The 21,813-nt window shown below is 36.4% G+C and overlaps 1 protein-coding gene across 1 annotated transcript; it reads left to right on the forward strand.

Annotated features, from left to right (window-relative positions):
* Positions 1 to 1,099: 1,099 nt before the first annotated feature.
* On the forward strand, positions 1,100 to 2,853 carry LOC138404452 (uncharacterized). The gene has a single exon (XM_069508447.1). The coding sequence runs from the start codon at positions 1,148 to 1,150 to the stop codon at positions 2,405 to 2,407; it is 1,260 nt and encodes a 419-aa protein (XP_069364548.1). The 5' UTR covers positions 1,100 to 1,147; the 3' UTR covers positions 2,408 to 2,853.
* The last annotated feature ends 18,960 nt before the right edge of the window (positions 2,854 to 21,813 follow it).

The raw sequence follows: 21,813 nt of genomic DNA on the forward strand, positions 1-21,813 counted from the left end.
TCTTACGGATCGTCTCTTAGTATGCGATCACCGTTGAGACTACGACGAGCGTCGTATCAGCCTGTTGCTCCGAAATAGCTCTACCTACAACTAGTGCTAGGAGCCGAAATGAGATAAAGCGCTTAGATCGGCGTTTTCACCAACTTCTGCTTTAATGGGTTTTCCGTTTACAAAAGGCTTTTAATTGCATGGAAAAGAAAAGTTTTATTTACTTTGTTTTTAAAATTGTTTTAGAGATAAAGCTCAGGGGGAATCTACTTTATTTATTATATTATTATATCTAATATTGGTTAAGTAGGTATTAGCCGACCTTTAAATCTCAAGCTACATAATTTGTAGGCGTAGATCTATGGAGCTAATTACAAATAATGTTTTATGTTTATTTTCTTCTTTTAGAATTCATATTCTAGGAAAATGAACTAAAATCTAACTTATGAAATTATTTTTAACTAATTGACGCACGCGAATTCATTTACATGGACTTGGGTTTTTAAAAATCCCGTGGGAGCTCCCGATTCTTCGGGATTAAATTATTCTACGTCCATCTTAGGGTGCAAACTACCTCAATATCACTTTTCGTTAAAATCAGTTCAACAGTAATAACAAGACAAAAAAGTTTACAGAGAGCGTTACTCAGGCATTTATATTATTATTACTAGCTTACGCTCGCAACTTCGTCCGCGTGGACTACACAAATTTCAAACCCCTATTTCACCCCCTTATTGAATGGGGTTGAATTTTCAAAAATCCTTTCTTAGCCGATGTCTGCGTCATAATAGATATCTGCATGAAAAATTCAGCCCGATCCGTTCAGTAGTTTAAGCTGTGCGTTGATAGATCAGTCAGTCAGTCAAATTAGTAATTAAATAATACTGTTAAAATCAAAACTTAAATTCTTATTAAGTTGTCTCGTCCTTAATTTATTGGATGTTGCTGATTGGTATTCAACTTTGGCCCTGTTATCACTCAACCTCGATACATCGATGTCACTCAATAACAGCCAATGTACGGGTAAATTGCATTGCGATATTCCCAGAATACTTCGTTGACGTCATACTTTGAGACTGTTTTCCTCTAAATCTTGTGAGATTTCTTCAATAAAATTCGGACCGGTTCGAGTGCAGACGTGTTTCGAAACTGCATCATCATGGCCGGCAGGTTTCTGTTGTGCCTCGTGTTGCTGTGTGTTGTATCCAACTATTCAGAATGTAAAAGATACGGTTCTTCTTCTTCGGGACGATCGTCTGGGTCCAGTTGGGGCCGAAGTAAACCGTCCTCCAGTTCTTCGTCTGGAAGCAGAGCACCTACGTACCCTTCATCGCCTGGTCTCTCTGGATATGGTAGCGGGAAACCTACATCCTATCATACCTACCCACCATCGCCTAATCTCTCTGGATCTGGAAGCGGGAAACCTACATCCTATCATACCTACCCACCATCGCCTAATCTCTCTGGAAATGGTAGCCGGAAACCTACATCCTATCATACCTACCCACCATCGCCTAATCTCTCTGGATATGGAGGAGGAGGATTTGAGCTTCCTGCTGGCGTCTATTACATGAATAAATTATATCCAAGTTCAACAGAAAGCAAATCCTATCATTCAAGCAATACGAACACTGGATATGGAACAGGACATAATAATTATGGTACCCATAACTATGGATCACATGGACAACCACATTTTAATACGCCGTCATACTATACGGCACCTCAGCATGTTTATATCACCGAATACCGTAATTCAGGTAGCAGATACAAAGACCTTTTAGCAGGTTTAGCATTGTATAATATGGGCCGTTCACATAGCTACCACGACAATTTTTACTATAACGATGATTATTATAGAGGCAGATATCATACTTCTGAATCCTCTTCTTATGACACGCCGACAGACGAGGCTACTTGTACTTTAAGGATTAAGGAGGATAATAAAGTTGAAGTACTCAAAATACCATGCGAAATAGTATCGACTTTCACAGAAGGGAGCAAAAAAGCCGCAACAGATACCTTTACTCAAAAAGTATGCGTATCAAATTATACACTAACAAATAATACGGCCCCCGCTACCACAGCCGTTTCACCTGCAAATGTAACTATGTTGAGTAATGGTTCAATCAATGGTTCTCCTGTAACGGTAATGAACTCTACAAAATGTACTATAGCCACTGATCCCTTGACAGTTAAAGGACCGCCTGCGAATCCATCGAATATGGAATGTGAAGTGGATATTGACACTAAAGATTCGTATATTCTGAGAAGTAAAGTCGACTGCAGCACCTTGTTACATTACGCAAAAATGCCGGAACCTAAGAAAGAGCAAAGCGTTATTTTACCCCCTAGAAGTAAATTAAAATCTTGGCTTGCCAACCCACCTTGGTGGCTTTCTTTGTTCATAGCGGTATAATTTATAAACTTTAGATATTTTACGAATAAAAATAACTATGTATTAAGAAAAACTTACTTGTTATTGTTATGACGTCGAAAAGTTCGTCGGCATCAGGGACAAGAGAAATCTTACTTCGTGGTCGGCATAATATAGGAGTGAACGATATCTCTTTCACGTGGAACTATGTATCGATTGTACGGATCGCGAAAATAGTCGATAGCTGGTCGCATCCTCGTTGGTGGTGCATGGTACAGCTACCTATGGAAAATTGAGAAGAGCATATCAAAGCTGTCATTTGTATTACAATATATGAAATTATGAATTTTAAAGAATATTAAATTGTTATACTAAGTACTAATTTTGCATGCCTGACTATGTAAGGTGAAACATTTCTACTGGACAAATATAAACATCTTATTGTAAAATATGTTTCTGCAAATAAAGAATCTTGAATCTTGAAACTATCCTGGCGCCCCAGAACGCCCGGGATGCATTTTTTTGCTCTAAAAAGTTATATTAGTACCTATACCTACCTAGTTTTATGTTTGACCAGATGGCGCCCGCGACTTTGTCTGCGTGGATTTAAGTTTTTTGAAATTCTCGTCTGAACCCTTTGTTTTTCCGAGAATAAAAGTTGCCTATGCCAATTTCCGGGACCCAAGCTAGCTCTGTACCAAATTTCATACAAATCGGTTAAACTGTTGGGCCGTGAAAAGCTAGAAGACAGACAGACACACTTTCACATTTATAATATTAGTATGGATGGATTGTAATATTAGTATGGATGGATGATAATAATAGTTATTGTACCAAAACATTAAATCCAAACGGTTCAATTGGTGATTTATAGTAGGTACTTTTAGTTTGCGAATTGCGATCGACAATCATCTACTTTATTCTACTTGGAGTGAATTTTCAGAATACCTTTAGGTACAACGTGCATTGCTTAATAACGTGAAAAATACCTACATAAAGGCTCTTTTATTTTATTTTAATGTATAGATTGCGCATCGTTTGCGATCGAAGTCCCATCGGAATACAGAAACCTTTATTTTTTTCACCACGCTTAGAAATACGTTGAGCGAAAATGTGTCGCCAATAAATAAAGGAGATGGATGAAACTATATCCGACATTGCCCTAATTCAAACAATATTCTTTACATCACCTTTGAACTTTCATACAACAACCTATAGATAAACTTTTATTTAAATAAATAAATAAAATAAACAAAAATCTTTTTTATTCGAATAAACTTTTATTTTTATTTTATTTTATTGGTTTGCCAACAGATAGTACACATTTTATAAAATAACAATTACAATACAAGTACTTACGTATAGTTTTTAAAAAGTATTTAAAAAAATAAGTTCTAAATAAGGAAGATTTCATTTGTACACCTAGGACCTAAGATCGTATCATCGTATATCGAACCAAATCTGATATTTATCCTTCAAATTTGTATGGTTCCGTACCTTAAAAAAGGAACCCTATAGGATCACTTCGTTGTCTGTCTGTCTGTATGTCCGTCTGTCGAGTCTGTCAAGAAAACCTATAATAGGCTACTTTCCGTTGACTTAGAATCATGAAAGGCAGGTAGGTAGGTTTTATAGCACAAGTAAAGGAAAAAATCTGAAAACCGTAAATTTATGGTTACATCACAAAAAATGCAAAAAATTAGTTTTTAATTTTCAAAGTAAGATAACATACATAATACAAAAGGGCTTTACCTGTACATTCTAAAACAGATTTTTGTTTATTTTTTGCATAATGATTATCGTGCATAATATAATGATTTATCGTGCAAAATGTCAAAAAAATACTCTAGTACGGAACCCTCGGTGCTCGAGTATGATTCGCACTTGGCCGCTTTTTTTAATAATCGTTACGCACCTCTAACTTTTTGGAAATTAAATATATCTCGCTGTACGGTGAAGAAAAATATCGCGAGGAATCCTGCATGCACGAGAGTTCTCCATAATGTTCTCAAACGTGTTTGAATGATGGTACACTAGGACCAAAACCCGTTATCAGTAGTGGGCCGGCGATAGGTTGACGATGATGATGATTATGTGATTAATATAGAAGACGTTGCAACTCCCAGCAGGATTACGACGAAAAAGGACTTCTGAATGATAAATGCTCAATATAAGATTAAAGTGATAATCGCTCATATAAGGGTACGGGTATAAACCCATGCCACTTTTATTAATGAGTAATTCAAGTAGTACGCAGCAGTTAACAGCTGGGTGTTGTTATTGATGGTGTGTTTGATAAATTGCGTAATAGCTCATGGTTCTTCCATTTTCCCCAGAACACGGGAAGACGGTAATCGGAAACTTGTCCCATTTATTATAACACTCGATTTGGGTAATTTATGATACACTTAGGTAGAGTTACCGGCGTCGTCCTTCGTTAGATCAATAGAGGATTTTTATTTCCAAATGGAGTAAGGTCATTCGGACTACAATGCAAACACTAATGAATGATACACGTCATCAAGCAATGAAAGTTTATGAAAGATGAATTACTTAGGATATCTTAGACATTTTATAATTTCTATTAGAGAGATGAGCTCGTCATTAATTTCATTATTAGTATGTAAAAAGTATAGAATAGAATAGAATAGAATATTTTTTATTCATGTAAACTTTTTACAAGTACTTACTTATGAATAGTCAGGTAGTTTTAATTTACCATATTATGTAAAAACCGGCCAAGGTAGAGTCAGACTCGCGCATCGAGGGTTCCGTTCTATACAGTCGTAATTTTTCGACATTTTGAATGATAAATCAAAAATTATTTTATCTGTTTTATAATGTACCTACAGGTAAAGCCCTTTCTCGGTTTTCGGATATAATGAATCGTCTTATTTATGCTCTTAGGCCGCAATTACACCTGTAAGTTTTACTCACGTAAGTATAGCTTATATGATTAACTTACGACAAATTAATGTAAACCCTCTTATATCGAGGTAAATGTAGGTACCTACTTATAAGAGTGTTTACATTAGTCAATTTGTTGTAAGTTAATCATTACAGGTACCTAAGCATAGCTCTCTCCATCGTTCGCTAAGTGACTGAGCTTTCTTATGAGGCCCTTAGCGACCATGTCTCGGATCCATAAGTCATCACTGGCAACACACACTGTTCGAAGACTTTGGTCTTCAAGCACTGAGGAATTTTGGACAAGAAGACATCTCGAAGCTTCCTGAACACTGCCCAACCGAGTTGGATTCGGTTGAAACTCACTTGAACTTATTGAAGGTTGTAAAGCTTTGACAGGTATTAAATAGGCACACTTTTACCTAAGCTTTTACATCACGGCTGTAATGTAATAAACGTACTCGTATGTTCGGATTAAGCAATTATGTGAGGGTTTTCGGGTGAATTGGATAGATAAAAGCTGTCAAAGCGCTCTAGGTTGAAATAAGTCTAGGTTGAAATAAGGACCACTACCCAAGAAAGAACAGACTGCTTTGTGTAGATACAAAAATCATGTTACTTTTCGTGTTTCGCCAAACGTATCCCCATCTGATTTCGTCTGATGAAAATTTATGAACTTTATTTCGGGCCTATTTTCTTTGTTTCTGCAAATAAAAATATAGGTAGGTACCTAAATGTTGAATATTTATATCACACTAGCTAATGCGTGGCATGCGTCGCAGTGCCGCGTAGGTTTAATGGTGGGTACTATGTCAGAAACATTAACGCAAGTGACAAGATCAACTGTACAAAGTTTAAACTCCCTAAAATTAATTTTCATAAAATGAGATTGATAAGACTAAGCCTAACAGTATCTAGGTAACTAAAAAAATATAGTAACTACAAAAGGTATGTGGGTATAATAAATCACCGCAGGCACCGCGCATGGAAACATTGGGCCTTATTATAACAGATACTTTGATAAATCATGCGATATTTCATTGTTCTTGTATCGTGCCCTCCGAACTTTCAGGCGGTCAATTTATCTTTATGAATGCTGAAAATGATACCCGCGGCGAGCACTCCCCGAAAAGTAATTTACAGGAAGAATCGATTATATTCCACTGACTAGGAGGTGCCGGTAGCTTTGAGGCAGTTCCAATTTCAAGATGTTTCTTGTTATTCTTTTCCTTTTCTAGAACTTCAAACCTTTCTTTAAAGGACCACTTTTACATTTTCTTGATTCTTCATTACAATTGTAGAATTATAATTTAACAAGGAAAAAACCAAAATAATTAATAATTGATATTCAAAGAAATTCAAAGATTTCTAATTATAATAAAAAAAATATATAAGAAAGAGGGATTATCTGTGAAGTTTATAATATAAGCTAGCGATAGATAATATTGATTACAATAAGCAGATAGAAATTTGAATTTAAATAAAAACATTGTTAACGTTATTATTAATTTAGTTATCGTAACACAGTTTGATGTTTCAGAAAACATGAAATTAACACCATCGTATCCGATTTCAAGAGAAATAATAACTGCTTATTATTCAAAGAATACCAAATCGAACCATGACGGAGCTAGAATAGATTAAAGGTAAGCTAGAGTGAATTTTTATCTTTTTAGTCAAATGAATTCCAGCAGAAATATACCGGCGATTTTTGGGTATGTATTTGTATACCTTATAGACGCTTTGTTGGATGATTTACTTATTTCGTAGGAAATTATTGTAATTTTTTTTATATCAGTAAGATCTACAAAAAAATACAAAATAGACGGCCATTTATTCTGAGCAACATTGATAATAACCGCCCACTAGATTTATAGTTTTGCGATTCGGCGTTATGGTACGACCAGAGATTTTAGGTAGACTCTTCTCACACCGCGGTACACTGGCTTGCTTACATCACAGTGTATGGTAAAATAATTGTTGTAAGTATGATAATAAGATATTGTATGAGCTTTATGCCAGCTAGACCCTTCTTCACCAGTACTCTTTGTTAGCACAAAACTAGGCTTTTCCTAGGCCATGGCAAAGCAGCATAAAAATAAGAATCCATACTACTTACGTAATATTACAAATGCGAAAGTGTGTCTCTGTCTGTCTGCTAAATTTTCACGGCCGGTCCGTTTAACCGATTTTGACGTTTGGCACAGAGGTTGCTTGCATCCTAGGGACGGACATATGACACCTTTTGTTCCAGAAAGTCAGCGAGCTCCCACGAAATTATTTTTTAGAAAACTAAATCCACTCTGACGAAATGTCGGGCATCATCTGGGTACATTATAATTTAAATCTCAACATCTATTCGTTCTAATAAAGAAGACATTAGATATAAATTACACCGATTTATTTTGGCCTGAAAAAGCAAAAATTCATGGGAGTACCTACATATCTTATAGATATCTCGCGAGGGTAAGGCATGAAGCAGGGTGAATAATTTATTTATTTGCCCAAATATTTTGATGCAATGTCTTTTTGTTTTATCTTGCACCATTTATAAGACCAGTCTACGAAGTGAGCTACAAAAGTGATAAAATAAAAGTATTTCGTTTTTTTTTTTGGATCATAATACCTATATTTTATGTCGTCATCATCATCATCAACCCATCGCCGGCTCACTACTGAGCACGCGTCTCCTCTCAGAATGAGAAGGGTTTGGCCATAGTCCACCTTGCTGACCATGTGCGAATTGGCAGACTTCACATCCCTTTGAGAACATTATGGAGAGCTTTCAGGCATGCAGCTTTCTTCACAATATTATATTTATTCAACGATAAAGCAAGTGATATCGCAGAAAACTCCGAAAAGTAGGGACAAACCCTGGATCTTCCGAATAGGAGGCCAACGACTTAACCATTATAGTATACCACCGCTTGTTTAACTTTAGTAAAAATTGCTATTTAGCTCACATGGCAGATTAAAGTGTAATTTGTTTTGGGTGATTGCAATCCGTTTTTAACCGACTTCAAAAAAAGGAGGAGGTTCTCAATTCGTCGGAATCTTTTTTTTTTTTTTTTTTTTATGTATGTTCCCCGATTACTCAAAAACGCCTGGACCGATTTTGAAAGGGTATACTTCAAAGTTGGTCCCATTTCAATTTGGTGAAGATCTGATGAACATCTTCGAAGATAGATACTGGAACTCCTCAACGGATAAGAGTAAATTGCTCGCGATCAGTGTAATAGCTTAGTAAACAGTAGATTTTTAACCAGTCATAGCATAATTCCATGGGGCCACTAAAAATTGTGAAATAAAAAATTTTTACAAAAAAAATAAAAACCGACTTCGTTACATAAACACTAAAAATTGAAAAATAATTTAATTTATTACCGAATATATTATGTATACAAGAGTTAATATAGTTCCATAATAATACTTTTTGGTGCCGGTGCCAATTAGCTTTAGCTGCGCGAATCGTCTAGACTTCATAATTTTATGGGACTCCACAATGGCACCTCATTGGCACCGACCCCAAAAAATATTATTATGGAACTATATTAACTCTTGTATACATAATATATTCGGTAATAAATTAAATTATTTTTCAATTTTTAGTGTTTGTGTAACGAAGTCGGTTTTTATTTTTTTTGTTATATAAACGGATAAACGCAAAGGAACAATTTTACAGCTGAATAAAAATAAATTCTAAAACCAATCCTTTTCTGCAATTTTATATTTTCTTCATTGCCATAAATCGATACTTCTACCGAAGCACAAATTTCAAACGACTTTCGGTGTATATTGCCGACTAAGTATATCCTGCCACTGAAATTGATTACCTATTGCGTAGCGCAAAGGATTTGGTCGAAATGGGATTGCACGAGCGACGAGGAACCGTTCGAGCTTATGCCAACTCGAATAAGATTAAATTTTGTCCGTGGCGATGGCTTCATTCGAGTGTTGTTAAGACTCAATCAATATTCGGGTTCACGGGAAATTGTGAAAATAGACGTATCCTATTTAGGTATATTTACTAACTCTTAGTTTTCTTCCCCTCATTAATTAATTGTTATTCTTACTATACCGTACAACTTCTAAGTATCCAGCCAAATAGGAGAAATTTTCGAAAGAGCTAGAAGGTAGCGTAATAATAATAAATAATAATAATACAGAGTGTAACCAAAACGCTAGCAAGAACTTAGCGTTATTGTCATACTACCTAAATACAATCCATCCAATACAAAATAACCATTTGCCTTATTTTGTAGTTTTAGTGATTAAGTATTTTTCAAACCCACAATGTATAGCGTGCAAAACTCGGGTCAATGCCCCGCCTACGACGCAGCATTGACTCCGAGTAGCCTACTTACGCAGCGTTCGTTCATCTTTAGCGTCGGTCAGATGTTTTATTTGCAATATATTGTAAACTTTTACAAAATTATAGGATTTTTTAATAATTTTTTTCGCGTTTATTTTTGTGGTATCCTATCAGTAATCACAATAGGTACCTCCTGTCACCTGTCTTCGCACCTGTTTGGCAGCTTTCTGGTTACATCCTGTAGGTACCTACCTACCAAAATCGTTTATTTATTGTAATGATTACTTTTCTGTTACTTAAGTTCCGTAGGTACATAACATGCACGAAACACGTAACGTGGGTATAATTAATTAAACTTTCCCATTTGTCTCGAACACGATTTAATAGCCCGTACGTGCCCCGCTTCCTTTAGGAGGTTTTCTGAATGAGGTTGCCTTTGAACTACGTATGTTCGACTGTAACGGTTGCTATACACATGGTTGGGTTGGCTTATTCGATTCAACAAGTTTGATCAGTTCGTATACAAGAAAATCTTAACTCACTCACTACTGACTCATCACACGCCCAGCCAAAACTCTTGGACCTAGAAGCAATATTGATATTTCACAATTGCCATGGGATAGGAATAAAGAGGATTTATATTTTCACTTTATGACTGAAGTGAAAACTGACTGGGCAAAGGCGGGGAGGGTCAGTTAGTTAAAGAACAATCCGATTTAACGTCTACAAAATTAATTTAGAATTTTATTCGACTCGACTGATCTGCAAAACCACGATGGTTTATTCGAGCACTCGCCTGGCAGACTGGCTGTGCCACTTTAAGCCAAACTGAGTATTTGTATGAGCAGGCAGACCAAGTGAACTTTTTATCGAACATTACAGTACAGATAGGTATATCTACTATATACCTATCTGTAGCCCACCCGACCTAGCCCGGTAGTGCGAAGCCAACTATGTGTATAGCAATCTTAACTACGTACTCAGCATTCCAGTTTACATCCCGCGTACACACATCAAATTTAGACGTACTTCGTCCCAGTACCTTTCCAATTATATAATCAATGTCGATACCTACTAAAACGGAATAATGATTTAGAATAATAACCTGACTATATACCTAGTCAATGGTTAAAAATTAGGAACATGCTAGGACTTTTTTGTTATTAGCTGTCACGTGCTGTAAAAACGTTTTGAATTATAGTACACGACAGGTTGAGATGGCAATCGGGGTATGAGGTGGCGTCCCGTACACCCGCACTTCACCCGCGCTATCCCGCACCGGGCTAGTGCGGGGGCGCTTGCAGTCCTACCCCGATTGCATCGACCTGTCGCTTACTTATACCTGTAAGCTCGTTTAAGAAATAAACGTTTTTTCTTGATTTCCTTCTCGTCATCAATTTAATACTTATTATAATAGCGGGCTTGTTAAAATTGTGGCCGTGTAAAAAGTTAGGTACACAAAATTTTCGGTTTCTGATGGAAATATAACGATTGTGATAATAAGGAAACGGTATTCATGTACCTAGTCAGATATAAAATAGATTTGTTGAATCTACACTAATATTAGAAGGAGTTAAAGTTGGATGTAGGAAGTAATAATTTCCGGAACTGATGATCTGATTCTGAAAATTCTTTTAATGATAGATAGCAATACTATTCCTAATTGTTATAGGCTACTAGTAGGCTATAAATTGCATGGTTATCTTGGACGAAGTCGCGGGTAAAAGTTATTACTCTATAATAGGCTTTAGAGGCACTTACTTAAAGTGCACTTTACCTTCACGGGTTTTTCTCCCTTAAGTCGTATAAGAAAAATAAAAAGTCAATCTACGATGGTATCCGCAAGGCGGTAAAATATTTACATTCGTAACGAGGTCGCCTCGTTAGCTAAATAAATACTAAAAGAGAGCGAAATAATTGTGTTTTGTGTGCGTGTTAAAATGATTTTAAATTCATCATCAGTTTTTAACATCTTTCAAAGGATAATTTTACACAGAAAAAAATAAGTATTAAATATATAACTACCCATATTATAAATGCGAAAGAGTTTGTTTGTTAGTTTGTCCTTCAATGACAATAATTTTTTGCATGGGTATAGCTGTTATTAAAGTTAGTAAAGTTAATACTACTTTTTATCCCGAAAAATCAAAGAGTTCCGACGGGATTTTTAAAAAGTTGAATTCATGCGGACGAAGTTGCAGGCATCAGTTAGTCTAAATTTAGTTAGTTAAGTGATTTGTTGACCCTGTTGACCAGATTCCGTTTTCCCGTTTTTGTTTTTGTTTTTCCCGTTGTTATTGTTTTTTACTTTACTCTCAGTTACTACTTTTCCCTCTATTCTCTCTCTCTCAATCGAGATTTTTTGTTTTTCTTATGTAAATTCTATCTGTGAAAACTTGTCATTAGCTTCAACTTTTATTCTGTATTTATAATATATTTACCTACTTTTTTCTTCGCTGTAAGTCTTCCTGTAAAATAAAATAAAATAAAATATGTAAAAGGCAAATGCGTACCTGCATTATAAACACCATACATAAGCACATAAAAGGTGACTCAATCCATGTTCCCCGTGGGATTTGTTTAAACATATATCCCACACGGACGAAGTCGTGAGCATCAGTTAAAATCTAATAAATTCAAAGTAAATCTTACTGAACTCTTAAGTAAAAAGTTGTGATTAATGACTTTTTAATGTTTAGCGTTTTGAGGCCTGGTGCTGCAATATAACTGCAGAAGTTTTCGCTGATACTTCATAGCTACTTGATAACTTAATAAGTACTTCTCGAATGAAGTTACGATAATAAATCTTCCAGGCTGTAGCGAGAAAAACTTTGAATTCTTGTTTTTATTCATTGGTAAGATTCCGATAAGCCAAGAAAATCACCGTTCGTAGAATATCAATTTCTTTTATTACAAGCTTTTTAGGTTTTATATTGTTATAGCACCCAATGAAATGTGTAGAAAATGTAGAACCACTTATCACACGTTGTCAAAAATAAATAGGTACATTCGTTGCAATGGAAATTGCATCAAAGACAAGTATGGTTTCTTTTAGTTTCATATTATTTTTATTAAGCAGTACAGCGTCTAAGCTAAAAGCATCCCGTGATGTTAATTGTAGTAGTCGCTTTTGTACTCGTATCGTAACTAAAGGCTTGGATATATGTACAAGGCAGCGACGCGGTAATTTCATGGTAGGTCATCATACTAAACGCGTGTGTAAGTACACATGTTATTACATACATAGTGCTCTTACAGGCGAGCTGAGGTCGGCTGCCGTCGTCGCGCGTTGACGACAGCAGCCGACCGCGACAACAGCCGCCAAAGTGTCAACTCGCGACGGCAATAGTCACCTCGACAAAGTGAAACTTGCTTGTAAGTGCACATGCCGACAATGACAGGCGGCTGCAGGCAGGACTACTGTTCTGACTTACGCTTTTATCCAGTTTTTTGTATTATCTTACTAGGTAATGTCTGTGGTTTGGCATGTATTTAGGTTTTTAAAACTCCTGTAAAAACTAATTGATTTTCCAGTAAAGGACATGACTTACACATCATGTCAATAATTTTAGGAGCCGCGTTGCTGTCGCTGTTTGACTCGTGTGACCAAGCCTTGCTGAATCTCCACAGGAGCTAAGTGCATACAGCGCACATGCTTGGAAAGCGTCATCTACGTTTGTAGAAAAGTCGACATCCATTTTTTTGTGCGCAGTGGGACAAGCATGACATCATTACATTAAAACAAGTTAAGTAGGTACCTACTCGTACATGAAATTCCAAAAAAAAAACAAAATTATTTTACAATATTTTCTATTCGATGACATGTGTAAGTATTGTCTTTAGGTGTAGTTTAACATGGGAGAGCGCTAATTCAAGGTAAGTACCTACCTATATTGTGACATTGTGCGTCTTGTAACATCTAATCTGCAATGTGTACTGTAGGTACATTTTGCACATTGCATATCACAGGCTAGGTATGGTATTATTTTGCATAAAAGAGCATAAATAAGTAAATCAAATCTTTGATAAAAGCGTCCACCAACTTTCTTGCTGGTTCTTCTCGGTAAAGAAGGCATTTCGAACCCTTGTTAGATGCATTTAACGTATCAAAAGTACTTGCAAAAGTTTATTTGAATAAAAAACCTTTCTATTATATTTTATGAATTTACATCTATCACGATGACATATTGCGCAGAAGTTGTTTTATTCATTTGTAACTAAGCGTACCTAAATGTTAATAGTACCCTACTATACTATGTACGCAAGTTGGGTACATAAGACAAGCTTATAGAGAAGTTGATAATTGAGTTGTCTCATGTCTGCGCGTTCCATTCTTGTTGTGACTACGTCAATTAATTGTCTCGTTACGAACTATAGAGAGAGAGCCAGCGCTTGCCAGACCTTCGTTATTTTATAAAAAACTGAAAGTTTATCTATACGTACTGTCCCCAATACATGGAAGAACAATCTGCGACTATGAAGTTTGGATCATGGTGGCTTTGGGAAATAGCAGGTAATAAAGGTGTAAAAAATCTTAGATCAAAGTACTTATAAAGTAAATTTTTTTTAATATTTTCTCCGGAATAATATTAGAATCAGTCATGCATTGCCAGACACTTAGTGTCGTGGCAACCCCCTGCCAGATGCTCTAAAAGTTTAAAAGTTTAAAAGTGTCTGGCAGGGGGTTGCCATATGGATAGTTCAATCAGCTATGGGATGACATTCGGTTGTGGGTGCCGTGTGCGAGGTGCACTGTATAGCTAAGCTTACTTAACAACTTACTTATTGAGCTTAAATTTCCAGTCTCCGTAGATGACGGTAGATATCGAACTAAGTGAATGAAAACTTAAACAGGTCAACGGCTTCGTGTATAAAGTAGGGTGAATGCGCCAGTTACTATCTGAACGTAGGTAGATGAGTAATCGGCTGCTTCAACTCCGGCCTTATTATCCTGGCGCTGTCAATGAAGCTTGTGTGTGTGAATTATAATAATCGAGCGAGCTTTTTATCATTTTTAGGGTTCCGTACCTCGAGAGGAAAAAGGAACCCTTTTAGGATCACTTTTTTGTCTGTCTGTCTGTCAAGAAACCTACAGGGTACCTACTTCCCGTTGGCCTAGAATCATGAAATTTGGCAGGTAGGTAGGTCTTATAGCTGACATAAGGAAAAATCTGAAAACCGTGAATTTGTGGTTACCTCACAAAAAAATAATTAAAACTCATGAACAAATAATTAGTATTCTCAATTTCCAAAGTAAGATAACTATCCTATCCTTAAAGGCATATATCTTATGAAAGGGCTTTACTTGTACATTTTAAAACAGATTTTTGTTTATTTTTATAAATAATATTGATATTGATTTATCATGACAAATTTCGAAAAAAAAACCACTGTACAGTACGGATCCCTCGGTGTGCGAGACTGACTCGCAATTGGCCGGTTTTTTTCTAATACCTACTCAATAGTGTATCTATCAGATGAACTTATTGGTTTTTGCGATGATTAGTATACACTAAAACAATAAAATACAAGCATTTTAACAGCTCCATCCTTTCAACCAACATTCAGTTAACCATCCCCGATCTTGTCTACGGCGGCGTAGAGGCTGGGTAGTGGGTACAGACTGATTGTGAACAATTACCTTGCCGACAAAGGTCATAACCTCTTCTTATCAGTCCTTCCCAGTCTATAAGATTAAATACGTATAATTCTACAACTCATTTTATGTTAGTGTTAGATGGTGTAGGTACAAGATGTCGGTGAAGAAAAGTGTGAAAAGTCTTATTGTCTAAAACTGTATTGTAAAACGAATCATTGAAATTGGTACTAACAAAATGGCAGAAAACTTTGATTTTTTTTATTCAAAATTAAATACAATAAAAAATTCCTATTCGCCAAGTATAAAGCAACAGTAAGTAGGTTTGTATTGAAAAAAAGGTTAAAATTTAGATTTAGCAATTTAGATACCTCTTTCATTATACAAAAAGTTATGATAAAATTTATGTTTAGCTTACTAAAGGGCAGGAGTAAATAATCCCTCAAAAATCTCATTTATATGAGCAATATGTATTCCGCGTAATGGAATTCGGAGTTCGTTCGAAAGTGAAGTTAAGCGAAGAAGATAAGCGCATAAATCTGTATGGATGAGGCAAGCGCCGTGTATTTGTATTGCTCGTATTGACTAAGGATACAGAGAGCCACTCACCCATTAAAGATAATCGCATATTTGATGCAGCGCAATCGCATAGGTGCAAAAAACTGACAAAAACAGGGATTTGATCAAATTCCTAAAAGATTTCAACAATTCACGGGGCCTGTGTGAAAAGTGTGTTGATATTAAAAAGGATTAAGTACCTACTATTGAAAAATAATAAGTTTCTTACTAATTCATATTTACGGTTGACTCATACTAGCAGCGAATCGAAGCAAATTTCTAAAATAATTTAAGATAGCATAATATAATGGCTATCATTCAGTGTTGAACACTGACTTAGCGAATCACCCGCGTCATTATGGGACTACCCACGTAATTTTAATATCAGACAGAGCAATAGCGAACCGTGGTTGGGTTTTCGTAGCTAAACAATAGAATTACTAAAACTGTAAAAAGCATTATCTCAAAGCATGTTCAAAGCGCGATCAGCGCTTACCTTATCTACGGGCCACCGCCGGGCGTGCGGATTGCGCATTGCTGTATTAGGTATGCGATCAGTAGAAAGTCTCCATATTTTCTTACATTACCTATGCAATTTGGTTTTGAATTTCGTTGTTCGTTATATTATTTAGGGTTCAGGGTTCCGTATCCGAAGAGTGCCAACGAGATTATTACTAAGCCTCCGCTGTCCGCGGTCCGTCTGTCTGTCGCTGTCTGTCAGCGGGCTGTATCTCATGAAATGTAATAGGTAGAGCTCTCGTTAGAGAGTAAGTAGTATAATATTCCTTGAGGTAGAGTGTTGAAGACATTAGTCCTATAAATGACAATTTATTCGTAGTGACAGTCAAGGAACATAACCAGAGACGTAACTTTTAACCACCTGTCACGCAACTGAACTTTTGATGAATATCCTATAGGCTGAAAATAGTCACTGCTTAGTAAAATAATAAATAAACAAATAAATAATATTAATTATAATAGCTTTCCACGGCCCAACAGTTAAACCGATTTTGATGAAATTTGGTCCAGAGTTAGCCTACATCCCGGGGAAGGACATAGGACTTTTTATCCCGGAAAATTAAAGAGTTCCCATGGGATTTTTAAAAAACCTAAATCCACTCAGAGGAAGTATAAGAGAACGAGTAAAAATATTTTCTTTTGTAAATGGGTCATTTTCTTCTTTGTTAAATTACTTGAAAAAAGTTGTAAGTACTTACTCATGAATAAGCAATAATAAAATGAATTTGTATGAGTCAGACGAAGAGCGTGGATATAATAATTAGTCTCCTTTGTCTCGTAATATGACTCTCAAGAGAAGTTTAATTTCACGAAATATTTCTACGCGACGTCCTAAGTAGATCTTGACACGAACGTGAAGCGGCGGCGGAGTGCCAAACGACAAACTGCAGGCATACGTCTTATAGAAATATAGCTCATATCTATAATATATTAATATCTGAAATAAAGATGATTACTTATTATTATATTTATTATTATTGAAGTTTGCAATCTCGTTCGCTTTCAGCTACCTACTAATTAGCTAATATCTAAGGTCAGAATGACTTGTCTATGTGTCATAGAGCTCGTTGTAAAAATAATTTTTAAATAAGTAGGTACATAGCAAAAATTGTAGAACCGACAGGTTTCGAACCTACTGCGTCTCCCTAGTTATCGCGCCGGGAGATTTAATGATCTATGTAGATATCTGTATTTCGGATGTATCTATGTCAGCTGCACTGTTTTGGTGGGATTTTTTTGTGGTTGTCATTCTACTTAACTGAATTTAAATATAATATTGCACAGTCGCCGCATATTTCAAACGACGACACGCACTACGCAGATCGCAGTGTGCCCAAGAGCTCTTTATAAATATACTAAGGCTTTATTTACGCCCGAGCAACATAAAGCGATATTGGGGCATGCTACAGACATGCAACAATAAATAAAATATAACAAGAATCGACGGAAGACTCGTACCTACCCTAATATTCCAATGCTACAGTACAACACGATGTTGTCTCGGCATAAAATAAACTGCCGCATACTGCTTAATAAGGCCTTAAAATTAATGATTTCATTTGTAGCACGCCACATTGTCGCAAGTTGTTGTTCCAGCATAAATAAAATAAATTGAGTGTCGCTAAAAATAGCTCATAAGAATAACATTTTTGAACAAGCAAGACAAATTGAAATCATCAGAGAGTCGGAACTCGGAGAGTAACTCAAATAGGGGTAATTACCTTCACCCCGGCCGCCTACCAACTAAATTAATAAATTTTATGAACCATGCCATTAGTTTATTTTTATTATCTCATTCTCGAGGCTAATACGATTAATAGCCCCGTATGATGTCGCTAAGTCTTCCATTCCGCAGTGCAATAAAATGGAGGTTCGTAAAATCCACTGTGAGGAATGAGGATCATGTGCCCCAATCATAAGCATGGAGGCCAGGATTGAGAATTGTCAATACATTTGCACCCAGATCAGGCACAGCCATTAATTATTAAGGGGGTATTTTAAAAATATCTACTTTTCGATTAGAATTTTTAAATAAAAGTAGTAGTGGTAGGTAAAGTAGTAGGTTAACGACGACGTTAAAATTTCTTAAATAACTTAACTTAGATTACCTTAGTAACAAACTTTAGACTAAATAGGTACTACCGATTCACACCAAGATTTGCACTAAAATAAAATTAAGCTAACTTAGCTTTAGTGCTTAGCACCAGGTTTTCTTTCATATACTTACTTACCTAGTTCTAAAAGAAAAGGAGAGAGATTGAATAAAACTTTGGCTTTTAAAAAACAGATCTTATACGCGACACGTTGAAATGGCAATCGGGGAGGGAACGCCCCGCACACCCGCACATCCCTCGCGCTAACCCCGTGCGGGCGTGTGACGGTGACGTGCGTGTGTGCGGAGCGTCACCTCATACCCCGATTGCAATTTCAACCTGTCGCGGACTGTACCTACTTATGAAATTGTCTACTTCTCACTTAAGATTCACCATCACGTAAGTGAGGTACCCGCCTCACATACACGATATAAATCTAATATTTCCCGCAGTAACATTTGCGACCCTGTGCTTAGTACGACATTTTACATCTCACTAACCGTTGATAGAATTCGAGCGTTAAAGTAATATGGACCTTAGCCGCGTTGTTTAACAGCTCATTGGTACTGATTCTGAGCACAACCTAATTTTAGAGTATTCGCATCCTCTTCTTACTAATCTAAATATATAAAAGGAAAAGGTGACTGACTGACTGACTGACTGACTGAGTGACTGATCTATCAACGCACAGCTCAAACTACTGGACGGATTGGGCTGAAATTTGGCATGCAGATAGCTATTATGACGTAGGCATCCGCTAAGGATTTTTGAAAATTTAACCCCTAAGGGGGTAAAATAGGGGTTCGAAATTTGTGTAGTCCACGCGGACGAAGTCGCGGGCATAAGCTAGTGTAAAATGAAAAGAAAATGTAGAATGAATGACAGTTTTAAATTTATTTTTTAAATGGAAAAACCCGTGATTTTAGCGCACATTCGCGAGCCTACTGTTTAAATTTGTAGCGTGCACTAAAATTTAGAGTCTTTAAATGTAAAGGTCCCTTTTTAGCATTGTTAAAAAGAAAAGGATGCAGATACTCTAAATTTATTTTAGAGAAAGACAACGGAATCGGTGCCAATTATTTTCATCAATACATCTACAGTCAGCGCTCCAAGCGGAAACGCTGAGAAATTGTTGCACAGAGTAGACTATCTACTCGTGTGATTGTGGTACTGAATTTTTGACTTTGAATTAAGACTGTATTTAGGTCAATTTTACTCTGACGTTTGTGTTTGGACGCTCGAATTCTATCAACGTTGGTGTGATACAAAATATCATACTAAGCCCACAGATTCATGTAATATGAACGCACGGGGTGAAGGAGTAATGGAAAATTGCGAAGAACTACCGATGTGGAAAATAAATTTAATATTCTGCCAAAAGCAAAATCATCGCAGCCGCGGGGTTTGAACGAAATATAAATAAATTTACACCTCGATTTTTCCGTCAAAACTGATTCTTTAATATTGGTATAGGTACCTCATCTAAAGTGTAAAGAGAAACTTACGAATATGTACCTAATATACTTATTTAAGTGTATCAGAAAGTTATTGGCCCATTGAAAATGTTGCTAAACAATATAGGTAGGGTTTCATAGTTAACATATATAATTGGTCGTCGTCGTGGTCTCAAGTCTTAGCCGATGGGTCCACTGCTGAACATAGGTCACTAATTAAAGGAAATTCCCCAGAGCAAGATAACATTTTGTAAATTCTACTTTATAAAAATTAAATATTTTGGGCCTTACTTTTTCAAGAATCTTTTACCGCTTGTATCCAGCGGCCCCTATGACTCTTTTGAGCTCCTGTGTCCATCTATCCTAGTAATATGCCTCGCAGTGGTATACGTTACTCTCTTCTTCTAAAAGTAAGTATACCTAGTACGCGACAGGTTGAGATGGCAATCGAGGAGCCCGCACAGCCGCACATCTCCCGGGTTAACACGGTGAGGGCGAGCGCGGCTGGCGTGCGGGTGCGCAGGGCGTTCCCCCGCCTCATACCACGATTGCCATCTCAACCTGTCACGGACTATACTATGGCATTTCGTCGATACTGCTATGGCCAAGGTAATGCTGCGCTCGAATAATTTATTATTATGAGCCCCACGCAATCGACGTAAGTATTCGCAATCCGAATAAAAAGGTTTTCTCTGTCACATTGCATACAATTAGAATAAAACCTTTTTCACTTAATGGTCAGTGAATTTGCTGAATGTGAAAAGATTGAGTGAAGAATAGATAAATTCCTTTTATTCATTCAAAATAGGAACCAATCTTGCTTAAATAGCCATATTGAAAAGTATCCAACGAGACCAAAATCACTACCCATATTATAAATGCGATGTGTTTGTTTGTTGGCTTGTTCTTCAACTACGTCGCAACTTACAACGGGGCAACTCATTGACGTGATTTTTTGCATGGTTAATGGTTATAGTTAAAGACCTGGAGAGAGACATGGACTTTTTATCCCGAAAAGTCAAAGAGTTCCTATGGTATTTTTAAAAACTAAATTCAAGCGAACAAAGTCGTGGGCCATCAGTTAGTATGTAATTCTATAACCGTAACATGAATAGTACCTAATCATTTTGGAGTGTAAATTAAATAGAATTTGAGAAATTACGTTTCTATACGTCCCGCAAACTGCTAATGCGCGTGGGCGCCATTTTAGTGATGTCATCACTAGACTGAAGTTTCGACCTGATGGTATTTTTTTACTTAAATAAACGTCAAATGACGTCATTTTGATGTTAATGAGACATGGTTCCAGCGCAATAGCAATTTGCGGGATTTATACATTATATTATTGAGACTTACTTATACCACAGAGTTAGAATGTTATTACCTACAGAGGTTTAACGAAGGCGTCTAGACAGAGCAATAGTGCGGTAAGGGAGTGTCGAGTGACCCGAGACGACCCTACTAATTCCGGGACCTGTATTGAAGAGTTGTTGGGGTCGTCATTTACCACCATTTAGCATTTACCACGAGATCAAAGGCGTCTGTGTCTCTCATTATTCTGTGCTTATACTATTTTTTTTATTTTTATTTAAAAGGACAAATCAAACAAACACACAAAAAGAAAGAGATATGCTATTTATTGTTATAAATGCTATTTTGTAAACCTACTTACGAGGCTCTGCAGAAGACTTCTTTACAAGCTTCGTATGAGTAATAATATTATATCCCTCTAAACATGGCTGATTTCTTTTATTCAATTAAAATGGATAGATAAGAAACTGTGAACTTTGTGTGGAAGGACTATTCTTTCTATTCAATTGTAATACCTATAAGAGGCAAGTCACACAGAAAAAGACTTATGTATTATTTATTTAATAAGCGTCTTGTGAACTTGCTGTTGTGTACCGACATATAAAAAAATTAAATTAAATTGCCAAGCCAATTATTTGTTTTGGTGCAAGAAATTCAAATTTCAACCTGCCCTTGTACCGTTCAGATGCCAAAATATT

This window comes from Maniola hyperantus, chromosome 3, assembly GCF_902806685.2.
Source record: "Maniola hyperantus chromosome 3, iAphHyp1.2, whole genome shotgun sequence".
Lineage (NCBI taxonomy): Eukaryota > Metazoa > Arthropoda > Insecta > Lepidoptera > Nymphalidae > Maniola > Maniola hyperantus.